The sequence below is a fragment of the Thalia democratica genome, chromosome 4, assembly GCF_965202585.1.
Source record: "Thalia democratica chromosome 4, ktThaDemo2.hap1.1, whole genome shotgun sequence".
NCBI classification, from domain to species: Eukaryota; Metazoa; Chordata; class Thaliacea; order Salpida; family Salpidae; genus Thalia; species Thalia democratica.
In genome coordinates, this window is record NC_139168.1 from 18,254,684 (window position 1) to 18,266,672 (window position 11,989).

At 30.4% G+C, this 11,989-nt stretch overlaps 1 protein-coding gene across 1 annotated transcript; it reads left to right on the plus strand.

Annotated features, from left to right (window-relative positions):
* The first annotated feature begins 444 nt into the window (after nucleotides 1-444).
* Nucleotides 445-10,317, plus strand: LOC145833099 (sushi, von Willebrand factor type A, EGF and pentraxin domain-containing protein 1-like). Its single transcript, XM_082940299.1, has 19 exons — nucleotides 445-449; nucleotides 608-792; nucleotides 1,641-1,835; nucleotides 2,522-2,725; nucleotides 2,915-3,115; nucleotides 3,652-3,858; nucleotides 4,175-4,363; nucleotides 4,474-4,674; nucleotides 4,731-4,928; nucleotides 5,249-5,470; nucleotides 5,868-6,065; nucleotides 6,274-6,465; nucleotides 6,628-6,831; nucleotides 7,098-7,298; nucleotides 7,580-7,783; nucleotides 7,998-8,198; nucleotides 8,366-8,566; nucleotides 9,574-9,762; nucleotides 10,283-10,317. Exons 1-19 carry the CDS (start codon nucleotides 445-447, stop codon nucleotides 10,315-10,317), a joined length of 3,432 nt encoding a protein of 1,143 aa, XP_082796425.1.
* The last annotated feature ends 1,672 nt before the right edge of the window (nucleotides 10,318-11,989 follow it).

The following is an 11,989-nucleotide window of genomic DNA, read 5'->3' on the forward strand; positions in this document are numbered from 1 at the left end:
ATTGTTTTAGATTTAGTACTTTTCATTAGACTGCTGATGGTTTAAGATGTGTTTAAACCAAACAATATAACCGCTAAAAATTATCTTAATTAAAACATTTAGTTTAAAAAGTTTATTTTTAAATACTGAAATTGAACTATAAAAGATCTTCATAAACTCTACAAAAAACTAATTAAAACTTCTTGTTTCTTAAAAACACTCTATCCTGTAAAATCGTAAGATTTATATGTTTACTTTTTTTTTACTTTTAAAGTATCTAACTAATCTAGGTGAAACTAAAACTGTCTGGAAAGTATCTTTTTTAACTTTGAATGAGGTAAATGCAGTGCTCATCTTGTGGTATAATATCCATAGTTTGGCAAACTCTAATAAGTTAGTTTAATATTACTATAAGTTGTTGTTTAATGTGGTTTACGAAGTAAATAGAAAATATAATTACTTAAGATGATGTTTTTTATGCTACAGTAGCCTTAGTCAAATCAAAGTTTATATGCTTATTTTCATCTAGAATGTAAAAAAGTAGTTTTACATTTTAAATAAATATAGTTTTTGAATTTTAGATATGTTTAAAAACATATTTTAATATCACTAATACTTTAGTTTGCAGTGAACCACCAAAACTTAAAAACGGGCATTATACTGGTCCAAATGTGCCCACAAACGGGTCTACATATAAGTACGATTGTAATCAGGGCTACTACATCAACCAAAACTCTTCTGATTTGTTGAAATGTTTGGAAAACGGAACTTACGAATGGAATAAGGGATATCCGCCCGTTTGTTTAAAAATAAGTGAGTTTTAAAAACAATATGTGTAATAAAAGTTGGTATTTGTTTAGTCTATGCCCTTATAAGTAAATTTACTATGTTATAAACTTAAAGTATGTTGTTTATAATGAACTGTTTTTTCAAGATTAAACCTTATAAATTGATGAACAAGCAAATATGTTTTATCAATTTTGTTTCTATATTTATTATTCATTCATAATTACAATTAAACATGCTTGTACTTTTGAATTAACAGCCTGAATTATCCGAACTTTTTAAATCTAACTTTTTCGAATCTATTTTAAGTGGTATACTTTTTAAATAACTAAAATAAAGTTTTTTTTTTGTGCTTTACTTAAACAAGTTTGTACTATAAACATTTGTTTATAATTCTATCTAAGTCATTTAACACAAAAAGTTATTCGAATTTTAAAGAATAAAAATTATAACTGTTTGTATTTTTTATTAAATGAGAAAAAATCAGTTATTTTGTTTGTTGTAATTAGTTCGTATTTAAACAATCAGTAATCTTTATTCAGAGTGTTTAATAACTAAACATGCATTTTTTTCAACAAAGGTAAACTCGTAACATTTTATCAGATTCTTTTTAAAAGCTTTATTTATTTAATAGCTACGTTTGACCACAAATATAAAAATTTATCAAATTCATCCTATCCATCAGTTTTAAATTCATATAAATAACTCGTTTAATGATTTGCTTTAAACTAATTTTATGAACTAGTGATTAAAATACTTTTGATTTACAAAAGTAAACTTCTACTGTTAAATCAATTTGGTTTAAATCTTTTTATTGCTAATGTTGTAGTTTGAACTTTATTAAACAAAACAATATCAATTGTTTTTTTTTCCAGAGTGTCAACAACCTCCTGAAGGGCTGAACATGAGGTTAATAGCTGATCAAGGTTTAAGTAAAGGGGAATTTTTTGAAGGCGCGAAAGTCAGGTACATGTGCGACGGAGGTTTTAGTTTTAGCGACATCAACCCAGCTGTGCTGTCGTGTGAAAGTAACAGTCAATGGAGTGAATTTGATTTTGAATGCAAAAAAAGTAAGCATGCATTGTTTGTTTTTAAATTAAACATATAATAATGCTTAATATTTGGAATTAAATTATTTATTTTTCTATTTATATATTCTGTTATGCTTAATTAAGAAAAATTTTCTTGTGGTGCACAGTTTCTAAAATAAATCTAACTTATGCATATTAGTATTATTAAGAAACAATTTTTTTAGCATATCTGGTAAACACCATAGAAAATTTGTTTTTTAACCGGTTAAATATGTCGTTATAACTACATCTCAGTATTTGCAACTTGTTTAACTTGAATTATTATCAGATAAAAATTAATCAGTTTAACACTTATATTAAGAAAATGTAACCTTTAGCTATGTAGTCGTTTCTATTATAACTCTTTAAAGTTTTATTTTAGTTTTAGTTTTTATCTTTAAAGGTATACTTTTATACTAAAACGTTTAAACACAAAAGTTTCCGAAAAATCATAATAAAATTTATAGAGTGAAAACTTATCCAGTTATTTCTACGGTCCACATATAAAACTAATTTATTCGTACTATAAACTCGGTTAAAATTTTAATTGCATAGTTTATGTTCGTAAAGATAAAATATCCGTTTAACTGTACAAAGCTTTGATTCTTTGCTTTAATTAAATGATGCTAAATTTTACTTCTAAAACGTAATTTGATTGCTAAACTTGTTTCATTAAAATATTGCAGGATGTCCAACACTCCAAAAGGTGCAGGACGGAAAGTTACACTCTGTCAACCAAGCTCGTGCTAATTTCTATCTGAGTAATGACGTTTTTAGTTATGCTTGTGATGAAGGTTACAAGTTTCACAAGGGAAGTTCTGATGACTACATATACAAGTGTCTAGAAGACGGATCGTACAACAACACAAATGTTCCTATTTGCATCACAAGTAATAAAAAAAAAAAATTAATTTGTAATAATTTCAAATAATCGCCTCTTGTGTTAAGCTAATTTTTAAGAAAAGTTTGCCGTTTTTAGTAATACCCGGTATACTTTAAGATTGAATTTTAGTTGCCTACAGTTGGTTTGAGTAAACGATAAAGTATATATGTTATAAAATGAAATAACAAACCGATAGATTGCATCAGTCCACCCGAAGGTGATTCAGTCTACTGGAATATATCATTCAGCCACATAGATGGTGAAATGTGGACTGGAACCCAAGTAGTTTACGCTTGCAGCAACGCTTCGTTCACTCCCAAATGGAACGAACCTGAAAAGCTGACTTGCGGCAGAAACGGACTTTGGGATCATGATTTCGCTCCTACTTGTGTTCCGGGTTAAAATTGAATAAATAAATATATAAGAAAAAAACATATCTGTTAATATCAAAACTGGTTTAGCACTGCAGTTTTATTTTGTTTTGATCTCTTAGTTTCGTTAGTCCGTCTTATTATAAATATTTAATACTTATTTTGCTGAATTGTTTATTAGTTTTCAATAAAAAAATTTTAAGAAATTTTTTAATGCTACGAAAAACTTGTTTTATTTAGTAGCTATATATAGTTATGGTCTTAACTAAAAAAGATTGCTTGATTTACTGAATGTATAGAACTTATTTAAATAAAAATTTTCAAATCAAAATGTGCAACTTTGTTATGCCCAGTTTACTATTTTATTATACTTGAAAAGGTCGTATTTTTTTGCCACCTAAACCTGGTAGTAAATAAAATGATTAATTTACACATTTTTTTTATTCATGTAGCTATATTTAAAAATAAATGACTTTGAAAAGTTTGTTTTACAACGAACTTTATACTTACAACTATTTATACAGCTTTTTTGTTAAATTATGTTAATTTTTTCGTATTTTAGCTTGCGAAAATCCTCCTTTCGTAGAAAACTCGAACATCAGGACAATAGACCTTAAAACATCAGATAGTGGGGTTGTAGAATTGTATGTTGTTGAGTATTCTTGCAAACCCGGCTATTATCTGAGAAATGAATCTGCTGTTGTTCGATCTGAGTGCGGCAACAGACATTCCTCATGGTCACTTAATGATCCGATCTTTTGCATAAAAGGTAGATAAATAAGTTCACATTATAAAAAGTTTATCTTTTAGCTCATCTTTACAGATGTATTTTTAAGTGTTTGATAATAAACTACTTCATTTAGTTTGAGATTTAGATATAAAAAGCTATGATGATAAACTGGAATAATTCTAAAACTTGGTTTTAAAGTTTTAAATAGTAAATAAGTGTTTAAATATTAAGCAGAGAATTACTAAAGAATAAAAAAAATAATTTTTTTTTTATCTAATGGAATTTTACTGGCATTTTAAAACAATTTTCGTAAGTATATAGTATTTATTTCTCTCTATATATGTAAAACTTTAAGAGTGTGATGATATTCCAACTGTTGAAAAAACCAAATCAAATAAAACTACAAACACAAACGAAAGAAACGGCATTCTTCTAAATAGTACTTCTGTTGAGTACGTTTGCAAGGATAATTACGTACAAAACGCAACAGTTTCAACTTGTGGTGTTGATGGTAAATGGTATCCAGTCATAGAGTGCTATCCTGGTAAGAATTTTTACGATAAGTAGTAGTTAAAATATAAAAGGTAATTGTTCTATAACATAAAATCTTTATTTATTTTCTAAACAAACTAAAAAAGTTGTTTTAATTAAAAGAATGCGGTCCTTCACCAAATATACAAAACGCATTGAAAACTGTCAATGAAGAGTTTGAAGTTGATCTTGAAACAAAAGTTGAGCTCAATGTGTCTTATATTTGTCGAGAGCCTTACTACTTAGTTCCTGAAAACGCCAAAACCACTTATAATTGCATCAATGGAGGGACTTGGACTTACAAGGAAATTAGCTGCTTGCATAGTAAGATATATATTTTTTGGTTGTATTATTAATCCTTTACATTGATTTTGTTTCAGAGTGCACCGAGATAGTACCAACTGGAGGTCTGCTTATAAATTCTAGCAGCGAAACTCATTATGGCGGTAAGCTCTTCAGCGGAGCGACTGTCGAGTTTAGCTGCGTTGAAAATTATATTCTCAGCGACTCGACAAATTTGGTTGCTGAATGCTTACAAAACGGCGAGTGGAGCATTTCTACTCCTTTTTGTGTCAAAGGTTGGTTGAAGCGCTATTAGTGACAAAATTAAAGCTTTTAATTAAACGTAGAATAGTTAATCTACGCAGGTAAAATAAGTTGTTACATAGAAAAAATAGTTGCCGTATTTGTTATCTTGGTTTATTTTTTTCAGCCCTATCACAGCTTTAGTTTAATAATTTATATATAAACTATGTGCATTGACTTTAGTTTAAAGCTTATTTCCACCTAAGTGTTAAAGTTAGTAATTTCAAATGGCCTCAAAAGGTTTTTGTAATTAATACTGTTTTAATTCCTTTTTAACCTTATAAAATGAGTATACGCCAAGTCCATTATGTAGATTGTGGCACACCTAAGCCCATCGAAAATGGAAAGTTCAAAACGACTTTGTATGAAAATGTCATTGTGTCCTACTCTGGATCGTCGTTTGAAATAGAAATTCCACATCAAGTTTTGTACTCTTGCAATGAAGGTTTCAGCAAACCATCTGAACTGCCGGCTGAATTGAATTGCAATGAAAAAACTGGAAAATTTGAGCCGTCATATCCTGTTTGTTTAAAAAGTTGGTAGTTTGTTGAAAGTTTATTAAGTTGGTTTTAGTCTTAATAAAATATTGCGCTAGTGTTTTATAGTCCATGAATCAGTTATTTAAAAATTTCATTAATTTAATAACGAATATTACCTTATGCACCCTACTTAAAAGTAAACAATTTTTTTTGTTTAGTTTTTCTAATTAGATTTTAAGCAAAAGCATAAAATCTTTTTACATAAGGTATTTATAAATGCAAACAAAAACTAAACTTTAGTTTGTTAGAACTACTGATAAGACCCAAATTATTTCACACTGATAAACTTTTTTTTCATACATTTTGTAACTAAAAAAAAGTCAGGATTTAATGAGTACTAAATTTGCTAAAAGTTAAATCTACTTTTCTTGAGCTAAAAACTTTGCTTTCCAGAATGTCCGTCTCCACCAGAAGGTTCACTATCAACAATGACAGTAGACTACAGTTACCAAGCAGGCGTGTTTTGGAGCGGTACTAAGGTTACTTACACTTGTGTTGAAGGATACTCTTTAAAGTACAATCAACCTGAAGTTCTTACCTGCAGGAAAGATGGCACCTGGAGTCACGAAACCGGTCCTAAATGCGGACAAAGTAAGTTTATATTCAGGTTGCTTTTTTTTAAATTTTTCAATAAAGGTTGAAATTCTATCAACACAAAAGTGGAAATTATTTTACTTTCAAAAGAACTTTTAAATATCTGTTAACGTTATTAAGCGTTGCAGAATAGTTTATTAAAATTCAATAAACAAAAGTTTACTAAAGTATATCTACTTAAAATCTCAATAAATTAAACTAACAGAATGTCCTAGATTTAATATGACAACTGGTTTACAAATGGCACCAACTAGTGTTTATGATGAACTTTTCGTAACTGACTTTGTTTTGTACATGTCTTGTGAAGAGGGGTATGCGATTGATGATCCTCAACTTTCAGCAATTAGGTGCAACGAAGACGGAGATTGGAACTCAACTTTTCCGACTTGCTTGAAAAGTTTATTTCTTAATAATCATGACTTTCATTTTATTGATTTTTCTTACTTTTCAACTTATACATACTAAGTAATAAATATAAAGTGTCAAGAATCTAGATAAATTTTTTGACCTGTTACAATTGAGTATTTCGTGTAACAAAGTGATTTTATTATTTTTATAGAATGTCCAGCACTCGATGAAATACCAGACGGGGAACTTATTGTTGTTATCCAAACTCGTGCTGACTTGTATGTGCAATCTGACACATCCAAATTCGTTTGTGATGAAGGATTCCAATTCCACACTGGCATGGCAGATAATTATGCCTTAGAATGTTTAAAAAATGGGTTATATAACAATTCTGTCGTGCCTATTTGCATTAAAGGTTTTTTTTTTCAAATACAGTATTTAAAGAAGTTTATGCACTTCTTTTTAAGTTAAAACCTAAAATTTTAAGTCTGAAATTTTAAATAAATTTTAAGTTCTATCATTACGTTTTAAATAAAAAAACATAAAACATTATACACCATAGTGTTATTTTAAATTTCGTTTGTCTTTTTTTTTATAACATGTTATATTATAATTAAGTATATGTTATATTTTTTTAACTGTTCTTTTTATTTAACCTTTTTTTCTTTAATTATAAATCAGAGTGCGATGTTCTTCCCAAAAACAACCAAACTCGTTGGAACATCACGTTCAGTCACAGAAAAGGGGAGTTTTGGACCGACACCCGGGTGACCTACGCTTGCACCTCCGCTGCGCACAAACTGGCGCTGGGCGAAATTGGAGCAACGACTTGTGGCAGAGATGGCAGCTGGGACGTGGATCGCGCTCCACGTTGTGTTCCGGGTGAGTGGTATTAGTTTAAGATGTAAGAACCATGTTAAAAACTTAATACTATAGCTTTACAGTATCAAGAAGTTTTACGAGTTAAAGAAGGTGAGAAAAATCTAACTTAAATATGTAAATTTCAAAACATATAAAAATAAAGGAGTAGGTCTAACAGTTATTTATAAATTTTTAAAACACTAAAGATTCTTATTTCCTATGTTATTAAAAAACTAGAGCTTAATGCCAAGTTAACTCCGAACTTAAGCCAAGTTTTTATTTTAAGCAAAATCTTTTTTAAGCTTGTGACCAGCCTCCTTTAATTGAAAACTCCAAATACGACACGCTTGAGCTCAATGTTTCCGCTACTGAAGATGTGGTACGCCATGTTGTTGAATTCGAGTGTATTGAGGGGTATCATCTCAGCGATGAGACTGCCAACATGAGGTTTGAGTGCAACTTGGGCGAACTATGGACCCCTAAAGAGCTGCCTACCTGTATAAAAGGTATAAATAGTTATAACTTGCAGCAAACTCTGTCATTTGTTAAGGCCAAAGTGTTAAGATTTTTAGTTTTTGATTTTATGATAAGGCTTAAAGACATTAAAATACTACATTTACTACTTTGGTTATTAAAAATCAGTACTACATAAAATCGATGGATACATCTGCTGCAGCTAACTTCCGTTTTAAAATTACAATAAAATTCCTTTTTATGCAGAATGCGGTGTAATTAGAAACTATGATCCATCAGGAAGATTCACCTTCCTCTACTCATTTATCAATGAGAACAAAAGAGACGGTGTGTATTTAGCAGGAACCGCAATAGAATACTGGTGTAACGAGGGTTACGATCAGAGCAACTACGAATCTGCCTGCAGTGTCGATGGAGTTTGGGATCCGCCCATACAATGCTTTACTAGTAAATATAATTTTTACAAGTCAAAAACTTTTTTAGTTACGATAGTTTAAAAGTTTCAAAAATCAGCATTAAATTTTATAAAAGTTTTTACTCATTTTTATTATTAATTTTTCTGCTTGTATTGATAACTGAATAAAATAGAGAGATATTTATAAACTTTTTTATAGGTTGTGGTCGTTCGCCAAACGTACCTAACGCAGATAAAAATGTACATAAAACGAACAGAGTAGATGAGAATTTAGAAATAGAGCTAAAAGTTTCCTACACTTGCATAGAACCGTTTAAAACAACACCAGCGTCTGCAAGTACCGATTACAATTGTTTAGAAGGCGGTTCTTGGGTTGGTGATGAGTTTAATTGTGTGAAAGGTTAGTTTTTATGATACAAAAAAGTAGTAGAACGCACAGCTTTGCTTGAAAAGTGTAGTCGTTGTATAAAAATTAATAAAATTTTGGTAGGGTTTAAGCTCATAAAAGCTAAAAAACTGATAGGCTTTATTAAAAAGATAATAAATTATTTAAATTAGTAACGTTAATATTTGTCAAAGAGTGATACACGAAAACATCGGTGAAAATCATCAGAGGCAAATGCTGGATTTTTATATACAAAGCTTACGAATAAGCTTAACTTAACGACATGAATTGATCATACCCTTTGTACTTGTAGACCACAAGCTGTTTGACAATAAACTTGAATTGCGACTGACTGATGATTATAAGTATGAACGAGACTTAGGTCTCGGTCTATTGAGAGCTTGTGGTCTGTGATTGTCTTAGTGATAAAATAAAAATTTCATTTTAACTTGAGTTTGTTAAACAGCGTGCAATTAAATTTCGTGTGGTTAACTATAGACCAGGGTTTCCCAAAGTGGGCCAAGTGGCCCCCTTGGGGGCCATGACACATACTCAGGGAGCCACGAGCAGCAAAGGGGTAAAAGGGGGGCCATGAGCAGTAAAGGAGCCACAGGGGCGCCATGAGTTCATAATTTGAAACTTACACTAGATATTCTTGAGTTGCAGATAAAGAGCAAAAGGGGCCATGGCTTTTTCAATTTCTTTAAAGGGGGCGATTTACAAAAAAGTTTGAAAAACCCTGCTATAGACGAACTTATTCTTTCGAATTAAAAATATGTCTTTTGTAAAAAATCTTTTTTCTGAAGCGAAAATGGTTAAGTTTTTAAAGTAAAAATTTGTTATAATTATACTATCATAAATTCAATAAATTTTATTAGTTATCCCACGTAAAAGTAGGTCGTGGAAACTATTTTTGATTCAATTTTGTAAGTAGATTTCATTTTCCTTATTAAATAGAAAAATATTTACAGCTGCAAAAACAAACAATATTGTGCTTTATAAAAACTTAACTAAATTTTCAGAGTGCAAGGAAATTGAAGCAACCGAAGCGTTAAATGTAAATTTAGTATCAGGAGGTAACAAAATAAGCAATGGTGCAGTTATAAAATTTAGCTGCAATGAAAACTACGTCCTCAAAGATTCAACAAAACTGTTTGCCAAGTGCTCAGACAATGGAGATTGGAATGTAACTGCTAACAGCTGTGTTAAAAGTAAATGTTTCGTAAATGATAAATAAATAGTATTGTGACGATCGCTCGGCTCTTCGGTACTTTGCCTAGACGGAGCAGGCGGTCGAGACTTCTCTGTTTCGCTAACAACGGGATCAGGCGCGTTGGCTGACTCAGAGCGAGTAGTCATTTTGACCAATTTCTTTGCAACTTGTTTTGAATTCATGTCGCGCTACTTATCGATTAATATACCGCGAATAAATGGTCAAGTAGTATAAGCTAAAACAACAAAAATGTATAAACACAATTATTTATTAAAAGAACTCACAACGTAAAATATAAAACACCAATAATACTTTATAATCGTAAGTAAATGAACACAAGTATAATATAAGACTAAAACTAGCAAAAAGTAAAACACTGACTTTTATTCTGTATCGTCTATGCGATCAAGAAGCGCACGCGATAAAAAGCGACGTAATCGTTCATGCGTAGTATATATAGTGCTTTAACAACCCCTTTTTCCCAATTCTCTCAATTTATAACAGAGCATGTCTGTTAGACTGCTACACTCCGTCTAGCCCGAAGAAGAAATGACTGTGGAGGCTTAGGGATTTTAATAACGCATTTTCCGAGCGCTCCCCTTCCCCCACTCCAGTCATTTTTTTGAATTAAATGAGAGTATGGAAGTTGTAAGGATGTTATTATCACTTATACCACGAAATTCGATTACATGCAATACTAAACAAGTTTAATACACAAAGCATAAAGCTTAAAATAACGTTGATGTAGTGTTTACTTGTAATGTAAGCTAAAAAAAATTGTTTTGAAAAAAAATTAAAGCTATAAGCATGAAAAATTAAAAACACGAAGGAATAAAATCTTAAAGCTTACGGTTCCTTCTGTTAAAAACGTACCAATAACATGTTAGTATTGTAAAGCATGCACTTATTTAAAACTTGACATTGCAAATTAACAAATTAAAAAAGTAGCAGTTAACAATGTAAAACTAATACTTGTAACAACACACATAAAAATTTACTTTTCGTGTATAATTTCTATTTTATTTTTAAAGTATTATAACTAATTTTTTTTTTACATATACAATAAAAATGAATGGTACATACTAATTACTTGAAAAAAGTAATAGAAATAAAAAAATTTAAAACTTATTTAAAAAATTTGTTAAGTATATACAAACCCTAAATGTTATACAATTTGTTTGTACTCGGCAACTTGAGTCAGTTTTAAAGTTCTGCAGCCAAATCTTTTTTCTTTCCACTTCTCATCAAGACAAAACGAGTGGTGCTTGCTATGAATATCACAGTTGTAATGAACCAACCGGATGCAAAAACAACAAGGAATTTCCACTGAATGGTTGTAAATGTTAGCAAGGTCTTATCTACATCGTGATCCTCGTGGAAAAATGACGTATCAGCGATTTCTAGTGTTTTCTCACGTTCAAGAGTATTGAGTAAACATGCAAATCTCCATTTGCTAGCTAAACAAGATTTGTTGTGACAACTGAGTTCTTCAAACGAAGGCTGAAAGTGTTTCTTCATGGTGCTATTTTTAACGATTTTAAAATATGCTAATTGAAAGTTAACCGTTTTAATCTTTAACGTCACTAGCCACCGAAACGTTGGCTTAAATCTGTTCGTTGTGGCAAATGTCGAATTACTTACTGCGACTAAATTTCCTTCTTTGCTTCGTTTGAAACTTGCCGCACGTTTGCATGACTCTGTGTCAACGGTGGTTCTGAATGTTTGAAGCCTGACACATTCTTTTTGACCAAAAAAGAATTTTGAACATTTGTGTACAGAAGTTTCAAGACAGCATGCGAGGGCTATAACTTCTCCATGAGCTTTGGGTGTTTTCAAACCAAACTCAATCGGGTTACGTTTAGAGTTTTTATCTTCTGGGATTTTGCGTAAAAGAAGATTAGTCTCATTTGCAGTACAAATAGGTAACACAATGTTCTTAACCTTAAGTTCTGCTTTCACACATAAAAGCGATACCAACAATAGAAGAAAATGTATGATTTTCATTTTACTTTCCAACTAAACAATTTGAAATAGTTATAGCAAGCGTTCCAGTGGATATATATAGGCAACAGAAGAAAAAAGAATAGATAAGAGAGAACGGGAGTAGTGTTGATTGTGACGTCAAGACTTCCAACCATTATGATTGTTTATTTATAATCATATAAAAAGAAAAAAATGTTAAATATAGCATAAACATTATAATAGTTTAATAAAAATAGTCAAGT

What these genes read in the sequence shown, in the direction of transcription:
- LOC145833099 (XM_082940299.1), top strand. An exon ending in CGCTCCTACTTGTGTTCCGG is followed by an intron (nt 3,116 to 3,651) that starts GTTAAAATTGAA and finishes TTCGTATTTTAG; the next exon opens with CTTGCGAAAATCCTCCTTTC. An exon ending in CGTGCCTATTTGCATTAAAG is followed by an intron (nt 6,832 to 7,097) that starts GTTTTTTTTTTC and finishes ATTATAAATCAG; the next exon opens with AGTGCGATGTTCTTCCCAAA.